This window comes from Marmota monax, unplaced genomic scaffold (assembly GCF_021218885.2).
Source record: "Marmota monax isolate L192 unplaced genomic scaffold, Marmota_monax_Labrador192_F-V1.1 WCK01_AAM20220418_F8-fsc00005, whole genome shotgun sequence".
NCBI classification, from domain to species: Eukaryota; Metazoa; Chordata; class Mammalia; order Rodentia; family Sciuridae; genus Marmota; species Marmota monax.
In genome coordinates this window covers 28389929-28406558 of record NW_026692254.1, presented here as the reverse complement: position 1 = coordinate 28406558, position 16630 = coordinate 28389929, and the positions used below count along the sequence as shown (strand labels likewise).

The window sequence follows — 16630 nt, the reverse complement described above, 5'->3', positions numbered from 1 at the left end:
TGGGATCCAGTCCCAGCATGACCAGATATTTCACCACCAACTCACTTCTAGTCTCCAGCTCCTCCCTCTCAATCACAGGCACCCTGTTTGCCTGTCATATAAAGGAGGTTTTCCCAAAGTGGTTTAGCCAGAACTGGAAGGGCTATGCCTTGTGACAGAAGAGCTTGACTGTGGCACCAGCAGCCAACAGGGGAAGCAGCAGCAATAGGATGGATCCCAGGTGTTCTGGAGCTAGATGGTGAAGCGTGGGCATGCTTTATTCAATTCTGCCTAACTTGAAGCTTTCACCATAACGTTAGAAGAGCTATTGTACACACTCCTGAAAATGCAGGTAAGCAAAAAAGAAGAAAGGTCTCACCCTTTCAGAAGATGCACCAGTTAAATTTTGTTGTGTACCCTTCTATACAAACATGGATGATGTGTACATTTTGATTAAAATCAGGCATGGGTGCTGCTGCTGAAGGCTTTATTTGAGGTGTATGAGGCAGGGAAGTAGTTTGTTTGAGAAATAGGGACTCCCAGAGCACTGCAAGGGGACAATGGAACTGGGGAATTTAGAACTGTGATTACCCTATAGTTACTAAGGAGTTTCATGCATTAGCTGCAAATTCAAGGATAAAGAGAGGTCTGGCTGCTGGACCCTTACTCCCAGATCCCTGCCTGGAAAGTGGGAACCCTTTTCCAGCCTCCCCTGGACCCCAGGATTTCCCTATTAGGCAGACCCTGCTTTTCCTATCTAACTACTAACTGTAGTATAAAACTTATAATGCCTCACCAAAGAGGACCTTGGGCTCCTAAAGCCCCAAGTCACAAGTCCTGAGCTTTAGAGACAGCTTAGCTTCTTAGGCCCTGGGGCCTCAGATCAATCAGCTGGGAGATATAAAGAGAACAATACCTGCCCACAGGATTTGTTTCAAAGAGATAAAGGCATAAGTTCTCAGCTGGGGCAGCTGATTCTCTCCAGAGGTATCTCAGAGAGTGGCTTCCAAATCTTTTCTAGGCAGAATTGTTGCAAAATACAATCTTCTGGGAAACCCCAGAATGTGAGAAGGACCAGAGTGGACAGGCTTTGGGTGAAGCAGGGCAGGTGCTTACCTGCTCAATACCTCCTCTTCCCGCCCCCTAATGATGCATCTTTGAGCAACATAGTTTAATGAATTCTATCTTTATGCCAAAGGCATGATTGGAAGAACAAGCTGGCAGAAGAAATGGGGAAGCTGCATAGCCCCTGTCTGAGTGGCAGCCTTTTGGTCCTTCCTTCTCCAAAAACCCACAGCAGCTTGCCTGGGACCAACTCCCAGATGGATAGGGCACCTGAGGTAGCCTGTAGTGCTTTCTTTCTCGGCTGACCTTTCTTCTAGGCCACAGAACACAAAGGAAGGGCACTGGGGGACTCCCATGTGAGGTGGGGCCAGCCCTGTCCCTATTTCCCCTCAATGGGGTTCTCTTGCTCATAGCCTGAGGAAGAACTGTGACTCACTTCCTGCCTCAGTCTCACTATAGGAGTATTGTTCTCCCAACTGTGGCTGGTGATGGTAGGGGCTACCCCAAGGTTGCCCCTAGAAGTTTTGACTCCTTGTGGGCAGGAAGTCCCCAAACTGGGAGTCAAACAGATTTATGGATTTACCAACTTATCTCCTAGCTCTGAGGACCCCTACATTCTTAAATTTTCTGTCGTGTTTGTAAGGGTATCCCAAAAGCACCTAAACCCATTAATTGAATATTATCTCTTATTTTACAGAGGGATATGGGGGCTCTGAGGAGTTAAGGTGGCACAATACAAAACAGTGCCACAGGGACTTGAACTCCAGTTCACTGGTTGATCTTTCACATGAGTGACTTTAGGAATATTATTTAACTTCTCTGGGACTGTTTCCTTCTCTGTCAAATGTAGTTCATGATGCATAAAAGGCTCCTAATGGAAACAGGACCTGGGGGTATGTGACTATAGTCCCAGCTGCTTGGGAGGCTGAGGCAGGAGAATTGCAAGAACAGGGCAAGCCTGTGCAATTACACAAGACCTTGTCTCAAAATAAGAAGAAGAGCTGGAATGTAGCTCGATGGTAGAGCATTTGCTTGGCCCTTGGTTCAATCCCCATTACCACAAAAATAAAACAAAAAAACATTGTGAAGCCGATACATGCATGTAATCCCAGCTACTTGGGCAGCTACTGGGGAGGCAAATCGCAGTTCCAGCTGGCTGGCCTGGGCAATTTAGCAATACCCTACCTCAAAATAAAATTAAATACAAGCTCCTGAAGGAAAACAGTACCGTACCTATCTCATGAGGTTTGTGGTGAGAAGAGTTAATACATGGAACTGGCTTAGAATGGTGCCTGGCTCCGGGTAAGCACTCCGTGGCATTTGTTTTTATCATTATCCGGGAACTTGTGAAGGAGGTGACAGGATAGCACTCTGCTGCCAGGTTATCTCACAGGGAGCAGGAAGGGATGGGCAGAGGCTGCTCGGCGACCTTGGAATAACCCAGCCTGGGAAGCTCTTGGCCACATTTTCCCTCTTTTCTTTCTCAGCTCAAGCAGTGTCCACCTCAGCCAAGTAGCACAGACTTTTTTTAGGGCAGGAACCCAGGGAGGGAGAGGCTTCAGCTGGTATATTTCAAGTAGCTTGGATTCAGGCTCACTAAAACACCAGGTCTCTTCCAGGATCCAAGGCCTGCTAGTTGTGGGATTTAGGGCAAATTATTTAAACTTTGTACACCTCAGTTTCCTTATCAGTAAAATGGGATTAATAACGTCAGTCTGAGAAAGGATTATGTGGATTAAATAATATACCTAAGGAAGAGATAATCTTATATCACTGGCCAAGTGCCTGGCATGTGTGTGTGTGTGTGGGGGGGGGAGGGAAATTAAAAGATGGGTTACTTCTGCTTATGTATCCACCTGTCCAAACATAAGCAAATAAAATCGTGACTCCTCTAACAGGCCACGAGGTTTGTCTTGCCGCTGGGAGATGGGACCTTCAAGTGGCATGCCCCAGGTCTGCCATCTCAGGCCCCTTCATCCGGTCATGCCCAAACTCAGGACTCAGGAAGAGCTGGGGAAGCGGGGAAGGGCTGGGGTGGGGGTGGAGGTGGGGAGAACGCCAGCTTCCCAGAGTCCTGCCGAGGCTGGGTTCGGAATGACTCCCCAGACCCTTCCCTTCCCATCCCCTCATGAGGGTTCCGAGTTCGGGTGTCCACAACCAGCTGCCCAGGGAGCTCGCGGTACGAAGAGCCGAACCCGGGGGCAGAGACGGGGACTATGGGGCCTAGGGGGGGCGCGCTGGCGACCGTGAGGGCTTTGGGATCATCGGCCCCACGTCCTACCTGCCCCTACCGGGAGCCAGAGGCAGCGGGCGCCCCAGAAGGCCGCAGGGCCGGGCGTGCAGGGTCTCCCGGCGCTCGCACTCCGAAAGCGGGCCCGGGCTGGGCTGCATGCGATGCATGGGCTGGGCTGCGCGGCGGGCCGGCGGCGGCGGCGGCGGCGGCGGCGGCCGGGGGAGCGCGGAGGTGGCGCCGCGAGGGGGAGGGGCGCGGCGGCGGAGGAGGAGGAGCCCGGGCCGCCGCCGCCGCCGCCGTGACAGCGGCCCGAGTAAACAAGCCGCGCCGCCGCGGCCCGGCCGCTGCCCCTGCCCGAGCCGGAGCGAGGCCGAGCCCTGCCCTGGTCGCCGGCCGGGCCGAGGCCGCGCCGCCGCGCCTCCCCGCCTCCGCACCGTGACGCTGCTGCTGGCGCGGGGACCGCGCCGAGCCCAGGCCCCCGCCGCCGGGCTCTCCGCTCGGCCGAGGGGCTCCCGAGCCGCCGCGGCGCTCGCCTGGAAAAGTTTCCCCGCCTGGGCTCCCCAGGGTAAGCAGTGAGGGCGCGGGGCCCGGGGCCCAGGGAGGCAGCGCACCGGGGTACCGGGCCCGCGGGGAGCCGTTCAGGCCGGGCCGCTCTGCCCCAGGAGAGCGAGCTCCGCGGCCCGGGCGCCCCGGCGGAGAAGAATCGAGGGCGCTGGTGTCGGGGTAGCCCTGACCCGGGCCCTTGCTGCCCGCCCGGCTTTGGGAACTGGCTCCGGGGCTGGTCCGGAGGTGGAGCCACGGGGACCAGGAAGGGCGCTCCGTAGCCCACCTGAGCGTCCGGGCCCCGGCCCTGGTCCCTGCCCGTGCCGGTACTTTTCCGCTTGGGGCCGGGGCGAGCCCTCTGACCCCAGGAAGCGCCTGCGGGGCCTCTGCTGGGGGCGGGATGGGGAGAGAGAATTCCGGAGGCGCTGGGTGCTCCCGCCTCCCCGCCGTCCTCCGGGGCCGCCGCCGGCTCGCCCACTCCGTGGCTGGGGAGGGCCTGCGTCCCACCGGGAGAGGGGAGGAGCGGAGCGGCAATTCGTGAGGTAGAGGAGATCATTCACGCTGGAGCCTCGACTCAGTCCGCACACCTGTGTGGCGGGCGCACTCAGGTGCGGGATTCGGGGATGCTGGCAGGCCGGCTCAGGTAGGTTCCAGGGCTGCTTCCTCCCGAGGCCTGGTGGAGGCCCCTGCTGTCCCCGTGGGGTGGCTAGACCAAGGGGCGGCCCAATTCCCAGACAGGTCTGACGGCAATCACTTGTCTGGTCAGTATCTGCTTTCCCATCACCCACACCCCTTTTCCCCGCGGGGGCAGACCCTCATCTACTTGAGAGTGTTGGGATGTGAGGGGAATCCAGGTGATGTGCTCTTAATGAGGACTGGGCAGCTTCTTGCCAGGTGTGGACACAGCATAGGAGAGTAGTCAAGCTTGCCCCAACTTAACCAGAGCAGCCCTAGCTAGGTTTACTATTACCTATACTAGGCTTCCACATAAGATTTGATTTTTTTTTTTTTTTTAATAGAGGATTCTGTGGCTTTAAAAAAAAGTTTGAAAACCGCTGGTCTAACAGTTTTTACCACCAAGGAAACTGAGGCCCAGACAGAGGAAGTGACTTGTATAAGATCACACAGCAAATACTAGCTGAGCAGGAACTAGCAGTCAGAATTTCTTGGGAGCCTCCCAGTGCCTGTAACAGGACCTGGCTGGGGTCTCTGATTGAAAGAGAGATCTGATTGGATTTTCCAGTGGCCCTCAGTGGCTTGCTCTGTGGTTGTATGGGAACCAGACCTCCAGTGCCTGGAAAACAGCAGCCCAACCTGAGGTAGGTGCAGTGGGGTAACCATCTGTGTTGGGAAAGTCTGAGACTGGAGAAATGGCCTTTGCCCAAGAACAACAGTCAGAACGAGCACCCACATCTCTCTCTGGTCAATCCTGGAGCTCAGGTCCAAGTGAGACCCATCACAAGGGGACAGAAATACAGCAAGCCTCAGAGTTTAAGACAACTGGGACTCAGAGGATGAGTCAGAGTCTAAGATGGGGGTGGGGAGAAGCCCATTCATTCACTGTTCTCAGCTCCTGCTCTTTGTGTGTGGGGGGTGGGGGGGTCCTTCCTGTGTCCTGGATGCTAAGACAGAACTGTCTGCAGGGCTTTATGGCTCTCAAAGCCATAAGGATACCTTACTATGGCTGAGGACGCTAGGTAGAGGATTGGTAGGCTCTCTTTCTTGGGGTCTGTTTAGTTGTGCCTGAAGCCTGCTTTCTTTCTGGGTGCTGCAAGGTAATTAGATAGTTGGTTAATCATCTTTAACACCAAGCAGCTGCAGCTCCATCTACAGTATGCTGGAATCTGGGCTAGACCCAGATGAATTCAGCCTTAGATTTGAAGGCCCATAGCACTGTGGTCAGTGTCTCTTTACATGACATCTGGATCCAAGAGGCAGCTGTGTGGCAAGAAGTGGAGAAGATCTCATCTACTTGGAAGGCTGAGGCATGAGGATCACAAGTATAAAGCTGGCCTTGGCAACTTTGCAAGATTCTGTCTCAAAAAATAAAATAGGCTAGGGATATAGCTCAGTGGTAGAGTACATTTAGGTTCAATCCCTAGTATACCCGCCCTCCCACCTGGGGGGAGGAAGAGACCCAGTTCCCATATGGCTGTGCCCCCTGGGCCCCATATACCTTTTATTTTTATTTAAATTTTATTTTTAGTTTTAGAGATTGAACACAGAGGCACTTTACCCCTGAGACACATCCCCAGTCCTTTTTCTTTTTAAATATTTTGAGACAGTGTCTGGCTAAATTGTTGAGGCTCACCTCAAATTTGTGATTCTCTTGCCTCAGCCGCCTGAGTTGCTGGGATTACAGGCATGTGCCACTGAGCCTGGCCCCACATTCTTTTAAATGGAGCCTCAGGGTCCCTTCACTCCCAGGGACTGGGACATGCTTCAGCTGCCCAAAGCTTAATGGAGCTGTGGCTCCCAGGCTTATCATGGAGCCCTGTGGGCTCTGCTCATCAGGGGTGTGGAGAAGATGCATTGTAGATGTCTCCTGCCATCAGCTGTCAGGTTATTTTGGTGTAAACTGAAAATACTCCAGGAATTATGTGGAGTCCCCCACCCCCGCCCCCAGCCTGCCTGGTGGGACTACAGCAGCCAGAGAGGCTGGTTGTGGCTGTGACAGCCCCTGAAGAAACAAGGGGTTCCCAGTGTCTAGCCTGCCTGCCCAGCTCCCCAGGGCCTGTGTGAGCTGGGGTACCTTCATTTGCCACCTGGCAGTATGGCCTCCTTTGGGGCTGGGCCAAGGGTATGGTAGGGGCATGGGGCCCTGTGGGCAGGCACAAAAGTGACTCAAGGAGCTTGGCACTGAGACAGGGTACCCCCAGCAGCCCAACTGAGACTACCCTAACTGCTGCCCACCCCAGGAGCTTGGCTTCTGGTTAGTCAGGGTCCTTGTATGGGGACAGTTATGTGGCCCCAGGCAGAGAGGTCCCGCTGTCTGTTTGCTGAAGGAGGAAAAACAACACATGGACTATTGATTCAGCCTCACCTTGGCGCTCCTGGCTCGGCAGCCAGTGTTTGCCCTGGCTGTCCAGCTCTGATTACACAAGGTGGTGGGCCTGGAGCAAGCAAGGGGGTGGCTGGGAGCCCCCAGGCAAGGCAAGGCTGGGAAGCCCCCGAGTTCCCCAGGAAACAGTAAAAAGAACCTGGGCACCCTGACTTTGCAGATGGCTGTCGTCTCAGCCTTAGAGGGAGGTGAAGCCTGGGGGATCTCCTGTGCTCCAAGCATGTCCTCCCAGGCTCCATCCCAACTTGGGTTGACCATTTTTCCTCCCAGGAACTGTGGGCTTTGTGAGTAACTCCCTCGGGCTGAATCTTGTTTTGCTGAACCAGGAAACTCTAGTGAGTTTGGTAGACCCTGTTCATTTAAAAACCTTTAAAAAGCCAACATTTTTATTCCTTTATAAAATACACCTCGCTATTGTGGATAATATGCAATGATACAAAGAAGGAAATACCAGTTACTTGAAATTGTCTTCATCTTGAGAGAACCATTGCTAACATTTTGGCGTGTGTCCTTCCAGATTTTGTTTTGGGTTATGTATAAATATGCATGTATAAATAGTTTTTTTAAAAAAACAAAATAAGATTGTGTGTACATACTGCTTTATAGTGTATCTTTTTTACTTTGATTATGGTGAATTTTTATTTGTTGTTTCTGATTTTGAGAAAAAAAGGAACTCAAAACTTGATACTCTTTCTTCATCCCACTTCTGTTCTCTGGTTGAGAAAGAAGGAGATGTATGTGGGGATGGATCTGGGGCTCGGAGCTAGAGCGCTTGCCTAGCACGTGCGAGGAGCTGGGTTTGACCCCCAGCACCACATAAAAATAAATAAATTAAATAAAGGTATTGTGTCCAGGGCTGGGGATGTGGCTCAAGCGGTAGCGCGCTTACCTGGCATGCGTGCGGCCCGGGTTCGATCCTCAGCACCACATACAAAGATGTTGTGTCCGCCGAGAACTGAAAAATAAATATTGAAATTCTCTCTCTTTCTCTTAAAAAAAAAAAAAAGGTATTGTGTCCAGTTACAACTAAAAAATAAATATTAAAAAAAAAAAAAAGAAAGAGATGTGTGTGTATAGGGTGGTCCATGTGTCAGTTTATTACACTGACCTTGGAGGGGGTGGATTTCTTCAGGGGTTTTTTGGTTTAACTCCTTTCTCCTCCACTAGCACCCACACCCTCTTTCTTGTACTAGGGACTGAACCCAGGTGTGCTTTACCACTGAGCTATACCTCCAGACATTTTTATTTTTTTGAGAGATAGTGTCTTCCTAAGTTGTCGAGGCTTGCCTCAAACTTGGAATCCTCCTGCCTCAGCCTCTCAAGTAGCTTTAATTACAGGTGTACGTCACTACCCCTGGTTTCCCAGAGCCTCTTTTAGGCCCAGATTGAGCCATGGGGTAGAAAGGGCAGCCTTAGGCATGTGGCTGAGGAGGGACTGACTCTTTTCCCCTTTTTCCCCTGTTCCTCTCAGAGCCGGCAGCCCTCATTCTCCTCCACAGCCCTGCCCATCTCGGCTCCATGCCCCCACCAGTCAGCCCCGGGCCACAGGCAGTGAGCAAACACGTGGAAGCTAAAGCCCTGTGACCAGGCCAAGAAGACGGGAGCTCTGGGGTTCCAGCCTCCTGCCGCCCCATGGAGCTGAGGCCCTGGTTGCTATGGGTGGTAGCAGCAGCAGGAGTCTTGGTGCTGCTGACAGCTAATGCCGGTGGCCAGAAGGTCTTCACCAACACGTGGGCTGTGCACATTCCTGGAGGCCTAGCCGTGGCTGATAGCGTGGCACGAAAACATGGGTTCCACAACCTGGGCCAGGTAGGTGTGTCCTGGCCTGCTGGCCTAGGCACAGGACATTGCCTGGGGGTGAAGACAGAACAGTGATTCTGGCACCAGAGGACTGAAACAATTGGGCTTATCTTCTCAGGGTACCTAGGTAGTAGGCAAGTTCTGGGTGGCCAGTGGGATAGAAGCAGTGGCTTGTCCTACCTGTGGGCTTTTGGCATAGGTTGCTCAATCAGCATATCCAGTGAGGGCAAAGTCCCCTGCTTGTTCTTGTAGGGTCCTGGGCAGGAAGCAGATGCCCCACCACCCACTGCTGTTGTGAGCCTCCCCTTCCAGCCATGGTCTACCCCCAGCCCCCGCTCCTGGGGACTGAAAGCCCATCTCAGTTACCCTGATCTATTGCAGATCTTCGGCGACTATTACCACTTCTGGCATCGAGCAGTAACAAAGCGGTCCCTGTCACCTCACCGCTCACGGCACAGCCGACTGCAGAGGGAGCCTCAAGTGAGTATGACCATAGCCCCTCTTGTTGCCACCCTACCCTTCTCACTGTCAGGAGCTCCTCTTGCTTCCTCCCCTCACCCAAGCTATATCATCTCTCCCTTGCTTCCTCCCAGGTGCTGTGGCTAGAACAACAGGTGGCAAAGCGAAGATCAAAGCGGGATGTGTACCAGGAGCCCACAGATCCCAAGTTTCCCCAGCAGTGGTACCTGGTATGTGGCCTCTGGGGGACTTGACCCCTCCAGATATGTCTAAGACTTTCTCTAATTCTTTTTCTTTCCTTTGCTGGGTGATCTTTCCTCAGCACATCCCTCCAGAGCCCTTAACATTTCACAGAGGCTATAAGACCAATGGTGACTCTTCTAGAGCTGGGATGAGTGGAGAATGAGGTTTTGGGGTGGTGAAGGGATTCTTCAAATTAGTCCTAACCTTACACAATCAACCACATCTTGTAAATAATCAGGTTGGGTGTCTTCACAGTCTGGTGTCACTCAGCGGGACCTGAATGTGAAGGAGGCCTGGGCCCAGGGCTACACAGGGCACGGCATCGTGGTCTCCATCCTGGACGATGGCATTGAGAAGAACCACCCAGACTTGGCAGGCAATTATGTGAGGAGGTGGGGGAGGGAGGTAGTAACCCCTGCTGAGGAGTATCAAGGGGACCTCATGTTCTGCCATTTGATTAGACTGCTCCTGACAATGACCACATCCTTTCCAGGATCCTGGAGCCAGCTTTGATGTCAATGACCAGGACCCTGACCCCCAGCCTCGGTACACACAGATGAATGACAACAGGTAAGAAATGGCAGGTCCCTGACCTCTGTCTCCCTTCTCCTTTCTTTCACCAAGGACATAGGGCTGAGCCTAGGTGCCTAAGGCATGTTGTGCCTCATGAGCCTGAGTGCCACAGTCCTGGTCCAGTTGGAGATGGCCACAGGCCCAGTGGAGTGTGTGTGGCAGGGGTCTGTGCACACACATGGATGGTGATCATGGGTAGAGGGGTGTGCTGATCCTTCCTGCTGCTCAGGCTGCCCTGGCCTCTCTGCATCTGCTGTGGTGTGTCCATTCCGCTAATGCTCTGCTTTTGGTCCTGGCAGGCATGGCACACGGTGTGCAGGAGAAGTGGCTGCAGTGGCCAACAACGGTGTCTGTGGTGTGGGCGTGGCCTACAACGCCCGTATTGGAGGTAGGTGTGTGCCTTGGTCCCTCTATCCCATATTAGAAGTGGAAGGGCCCTTTTGGTAGGAGTGTACTCTGCTTGTTTTCCTTTTGGCCACACATGCCTCATTCCCATTGGGGATCCTTCTGTCCATAGGGGTTCTTAGTAACTCAAAGAGCTAGACTCCCAGTGATGGTGGTACTGTGGGGTGGGGTGGGTGTCTATTAGCAGGAGTCTAAATCCTGACAACCCACTCTGAGTCCTTACATGGCAGGCCTTGATCACCTCACTCTTCTGAGAACTGAGAATCTTTCTAATCCAGAATGAGAGGCTAGGGGCAGAAGGCACTGTCCTCTTCCTCTCCTTGGGTCTTATCTTTGAAAGGCAATAGTTAGGGGCTCAGGGTTTCCCAGCACTGACCTCTACCCTCCCCTGCTCCTCTCCTGCCTCTCCCCTGGGGTGTGGGACTGGGTTTATCCCCAGAGGGGCCCGTGGTAGTGGGCCCACACAGCATCCTTCTTCTGATCCTTTCTATGGCCAGGGGTGCGCATGCTGGATGGTGAGGTGACAGATGCAGTGGAGGCACGCTCACTGGGCCTGAACCCCAACCACATCCACATCTACAGTGCCAGCTGGGGCCCTGAGGATGATGGCAAGACAGTGGATGGGCCAGCCCGCCTTGCTGAGGAGGCCTTCTTCCGGGGGGTTAGTCAGGTAAGGTGGGAGTCCTTGCCCAGGCCTGGAAACCAGGCCTAGCCTCTTGGGGATGGCTGGGCACGGTTCTCTCCATAGCTCTCTTTTGTTTTTATTTACTGTGTTTATTTTTAATTGTACACAAGTGTCTTTATTAAAACATTAAGGGCTAGAGGTGTAACACAGTAGTAGAACACATGCTTTGCATGTTCAAGGGCCTGGGTTTGATCCCAGCCCTATTAAAAAGTAGGGAGGACAAAAAAAAGCATAAGTTAAATAAAAGTCACCCATAATACTACTCCCTGGAGATCACCACTCTGAGCATTTTGGTAGTGATTCTAGTCTATTTTTATTTTGTGCACAGAGATAAATTTTGTATACATACTTATCTACCAGGGATCTCACAGGGGATGTGAGAGGTGGATCTGGATCCAGAGTTCCTGGAGAATGAGACTCTAGCCTTCCCAGTCTGTAGCAGTGTCTTCAACTGGATCTCCCCCAAGTACCTATCCTGAGTGACCCCAGCCCACTTTGTCCACAGGGCCGCGGGGGGCTGGGCTCCATCTTTGTCTGGGCCTCAGGGAATGGGGGCCGGGAACATGACAGCTGCAACTGCGACGGCTACACCAACAGTATCTACACGCTGTCCATCAGCAGTGCCACACAGTTCGGCAATGTGCCCTGGTACAGCGAGGCCTGCTCATCCACATTAGCCACCACCTACAGCAGTGGCAATCAGAATGAGAAGCAGATTGTGAGTCTTGCATGGGGCAGGGAACTGGGGAAGTGAGGCTGTTATTGGCTCTGCTCAGGGTCTCTTTTTAGACCTCTCTGCCTCTCATCCCCATGTGGCTGGGTGATAGCCATTCAGGCATCATGGAATGTGAGTCGGAACCTCTCTAAGACTCTTGAGAGCTGTGAAGCTATCTGTGAAGCCCTTTAGGCATGTAGAGTCTCCATAAAAACAGGCATTGCTCTCCAAGCTCTTGGTGAACCTCCTTATTCCTTGGGAAACTAAAGTCCAGAAGGGGCCATGCATTGGTCTATCCATAGCAAGTTAGTAAGACATCAGTTGTGATGGAGGTTTCTTAACCCTGGCTCACTATGCCATTGGTAGTATCCAGGGCCTGTGGACAGATGGAAGGCAGGCAGGTAGCCCTTCTAGCCCCCTGTACCCATCAAAAACCAAACGCTTTTGTCTCCTGGCAGGTGACCACTGACTTGCGGCAGAAGTGCACAGAGTCTCACACAGGCACCTCAGCCTCTGCCCCCTTGGCAGCTGGCATCATTGCTCTGACCCTAGAGGCCAAGTAAGTGGATGAGGAACATCCTTGTTTCAGTGTCCTATGCAGGGCAGTATTTACTATCCAGCTTTTCTCCAAAAAGATTGAATCCTGGCCTCTCCCTTCCTCCTTTACAGTAAAAACCTCACCTGGCGGGACATGCAACATCTGGTGGTTCAGACCTCAAAGCCAGCCCATCTTAATGCTAATGACTGGGCCACCAATGGTGTGGGCCGGAAAGGTGAGGGCAGGGCAGCCCAGGGGGAGCTGGACTCCAAGGTAAGTGGAGGAGGACATTCTCTGCCTCCTTGCTGATTCTGCCTTACTTGTCCCCACAGTGAGTCATTCATATGGCTATGGGTTATTGGACGCAGGTGCCATGGTGGCCCTGGCCCAGAACTGGACAACAGTAGCCCCCCAGCGGAAGTGTATCATTGACATCCTCACTGAACCCAAGTGAGAACTGGACCTGGGCTGGGAGGAGGCAAGTGGGGCCTGAAAGCTACAGGGGGTGCCTCCTGGTCTTTTTGGACAAAGTTGACACCCCACTGTGATACTCTCTGCACAGGGACATTGGCAAACGGCTAGAGGTGCGCAAGACTGTGACTGCATGTCTGGGCGAGCCCAACCATATCACCCGGCTGGAGCATGCTCAGGCGCGGCTAACCCTGTCCTACAATCGCCGTGGCGACCTGGCCATCCACCTGGTCAGCCCCATGGGCACCCGCTCCACCCTCCTGGCTGCCAGGTTCTTGCCCTGTACCCTGCTCGCCCTGCCCATCCCCTCTTCTCCCTCACAGCCCATGTTCAGTCATTCACCCACACCCCTAATAATCACTATCAAATACTACTGAGGGCATTGTTGGCATTTGGGGAGGGACAGCTTTATCCTATGGGATTGCCTCATATCATAGGAATCCCTCGCTTCTACGTATTTAACATCAGTGTTGTGTTCCCTTATGAAATGCTTTTGTCCCTCTAGAGTCCCCTCGCTGAAAACATTTGGTCCCCTGGGAAACAGCCAAGCCAATAGGCATTTTCAGCCCGGCGGGATTGGTGCTGCATGAGGGGAAGGGTGTTTGGCCCATGTCTTGTCTGTTAGGTGTCACCTGGCCTGGGATCCCCCAAGGCCCTCAAATGGCTATATTCAACTCCCTCCTCCAGGCCACATGACTACTCTGCAGATGGGTTTAATGACTGGGCCTTCATGACAACCCATTCTTGGGATGAGGACCCTTCTGGCGAGTGGGTTCTGGAGATTGAAAACACCAGCGAAGCCAACAACTATGGTATAGGGGATACTTGATTGGTGGGGAACAAGGAAAAGAGCTGGAGGGACCTGGTGTGATGCCAGTGCCCTCTAACCCTTGCTTCTTCCCCCCCCCCCCCCCAACAGGGACACTGACCAAGTTCACTCTTGTACTATATGGCACAGCCCCTGAGGGGCTCCCTACACCTTCTGAGAGCAGCGGCTGCAAGACCCTCACATCTAGCCAGGCCTGTGTTGGTTAGTAGTGGGTTCTATTGGGACCAGCAGTTGCACTGGGTTAGGTGAGGGACAGTGGGTGCCTGTCCTGAAGCCCTGCTCTAGGAGAATAAGGGGTCTTAAAAGACCTGGAGGATCCTAGGGACTGTGGTAATTGTGCTTGGGGCTGCAGGTCTAGGTTCACCAGGCTGCCATGGACCTGGGACTGAGGGCTTATGTGGCTCGTGGCTGTGGTCCACTTGGCTGACACTACCTTTCTCTCTCTATGCTGGCAGTGTGTGAGGAAGGCTTTTCCCTGCACCAGAAAAGCTGTGTCCAGCACTGCCCACCAGGCTTCACACCCCAAGTCCTCGATACACACTATAGCACTGAGAACGACATGGAAATCATCCGGGCCAGTGTGTGTGCCCCCTGCCATGCCTCCTGTGCCACATGCCAGGGTCCAGCCCCCACGGACTGCCTCAGCTGCCCCAGCCATGCCTCCCTGGACCCTGTGGAGCAGACGTGCTCCAGGCAAAGCCAGAGCAGCCGCGAGTCCCCTGAACAGCAGCAACCACCAGGGCTGTCCCCAGAGGTGGAGGCAGAGCCACGGCTGCAGGCTGGGCTATTGCCCTCTCACCTGCCTGAGGTGGTGGCTGGCCTCAGCTGCGCCTTCATTGTGCTGGTCTTTGTCACTGTCTTCCTGGTCCTGCAACTACGTTCAGGCTTCAGCTTTCGGGGGGTGAAGGTGTACACCATGGACCGTGGCCTCATCTCCTACAAGGGGCTCCCCCCTGAAGCCTGGCAGGAGGAGTGCCCATCAGACTCAGAAGAAGATGAGGGCCGGGGCGAGAGGACCGCCTTTATCAAAGACCAGAGCGCCCTTTGACGAGCCCACTGCCCGCCCCTTCAAGCCAATCCCTTCCTTGGGCACTTTTTAATTCACCAAAGTATTTTTTTATCTTGGGACTGGGTTTGGACCCCAGCTGGGAGGCAAGAGGGGCAAAAACTGCTTCCTATCCAATCCTTGGGCCCACCTAGCTGCCCAAGGTAGGGCCCCAGGACCAGCTGGGGACAGGGGAGGACCTCACCTCACCCCCAGCACCCCTCCATGTGGAGAAAGGAGTGAAACCTTTAGGGCAGCTTTTCAAGGCCTAGGCCCCAGCCGGAGTTCTTGTGGAGTGAAGAGAGGCAGTCCTTTTGGGGATTCACGACCCAGGCTGCAGCTCTTGCCCCTTCCCTGTCCCTCTAAAGCAATAATGGTCCCCATCCAGGCAGCAGGAGGCTGGCCTGAGAGGTATTTGAAGGAGAGGTCACCTCACCAAGGGCTTTTGCATCCCCAATCCTGTCCCGCTCCTCTGGTGAGCCTCAGCAGAAGTGGCAATCATAGGAAGGGACCAAGACGAGGCAGGCGCTTCCAGGTGTGCACATGTGTGTGTCCCCTGCCTCTGTGCTATAGGCCTTTACAACAGATGGCTGTCAGGCTGAGCCAGGCTGGTACGGGCCCCGGCTGCAGCTTGGGGCGGGGGGAGCCCATGCTGGTGTCCTGACCACCCTCTTATCTCCAACACCCTCCCCTCCCACCAGGGCCCAAGTCCCTGTTTTCTGAGCCCGGAGCTGCCTGGGCTGTTGGCACTCACAGTCCCGGAGCCCCTGGGTGGGTGGTGGGGAGGGACGGTGGCCCAGCCGGCCTCTTCCGCCTCCCACCCAATGCTGCTTTCCCCTGTGGGGATCTCAGGAGCTGTTTGAGGATATATTTTCACTTTGTGATTATTTCACTTTAGATGCTGATTTTTTTTTTTTTTTGTATTTTTAATGGGGGTAGCAGCTGGACCACACCCACCTTCTCACACTCACCTTCTCACACCCACGTCCACCCTGCTCTTCCCCTGGCTGCCCAGCTCCTGAGGTGTAGGGGCTGCAGCATGTTGCTGAGGAGTGAGAAGGAGCTGAGCCCCAAGTCTTGAAGAGAGAGGCCAGCCAGGCGGGCTCTAGGAAAAGGGGTCAGGGTGGAAGGGGCAGGCTGACATCTGTGTTTCAAATGGGGCTTGTGCAAAGGGCTGATGGGTCATTGGCTCTCCAAGTGCCAGGGGTGGGCAGGTGGTGGCACCTAAGCCCCCTCCAACACTGTGCCCTAGCGGAGAAAGCACTGACCTGTTATGCCCCCCCAAGCCACCTCTTCTGACGTGCCTTTTGCACCCCTTCCATTAGGACAATCAGTCCCCTCCCATTTGGGAGCCCCATTTTCTTTCCCCTAGCCTTTCCAGGTACCCAGTCACCTGCCCAGGGGTGCCCCCTCCTCTCCCATCCCCCTACCCTCGTGGCCAGCCCGGCTGGTTTTGTAAGATACTGGGTTGGTGCACAGTGATTTTTTTTCCTTGTAATTTAAACAGGCCCAGCATTGTTGGTTCTATTTAATGGACACGAGATAATGTTAGAAATTTTAAAGTGATTAAACGTGCAGACTATGCAAATCAGGCCTGTCCTCCGGTGTGGTGATATATTTCTTCCCAGGATCACTGGCTGTGTCCTGGATGGGGAAATGGGATCTGGACTGGAGGCCATTTAGGCCTACTGATGGCCTGCCTGCCTGCCTATAGGTAGGCCTGTGTCAGAAGGCCAGGGACTCCAGGGCCTCCTGCAAGGAACAGATAAATGCACCAGGGCAGCCCTGTCCTCTTCCACCTCCAAGAGGAAGCTGGAGACAAGCCCCAGGGTGTAGGGCAAGTGAATGATAGGGGCTGAACTGGGTAGAGAATAGGTGGGCCTGTGTTGCCCCTGAAGTGACCTAGCTACAAGCCACAGGGCTGAGGCCTAAAGTGGGGTCTGACTGAACACAAAGATGACATTGGTATGTGGGGTGCTGAGTCCC

At 53.9% G+C, this 16630-nt stretch overlaps 1 protein-coding gene across 6 annotated transcripts; it reads left to right on the top strand.

Moving 5' to 3' along the window:
• Positions 1-207: 207 nt before the first annotated feature.
• Furin (furin, paired basic amino acid cleaving enzyme) lies at positions 208-16235 on the top strand. Of its 6 annotated transcripts, none has more exons than XM_046437914.2 (17): positions 3727-3842; positions 4840-5139; positions 8353-8690; positions 9063-9161; positions 9275-9370; positions 9639-9767; positions 9877-9953; positions 10256-10344; positions 10859-11031; positions 11552-11764; positions 12220-12320; positions 12431-12534; positions 12632-12749; positions 12862-13041; positions 13458-13582; positions 13690-13800; positions 14055-16235. In XM_046437914.2, exons 3-17 carry the CDS (start codon positions 8514-8516, stop codon positions 14645-14647), a joined length of 2385 nt encoding a protein of 794 aa, XP_046293870.1. In that variant the 5' UTR covers positions 3727-3842; positions 4840-5139; positions 8353-8513; the 3' UTR covers positions 14648-16235. The 6 variants fall into 6 exon arrangements, with proteins under 6 accessions (XP_058433356.1, XP_046293889.1, XP_046293875.1 ...); XM_046437926.2 differs by having other exon boundaries at positions 3729-3842; positions 5064-5139; XM_058577373.1 differs by lacking the exons at positions 3727-3842; positions 4840-5139 and adding an exon at positions 208-331.
• The last annotated feature ends 395 nt before the right edge of the window (positions 16236-16630 follow it).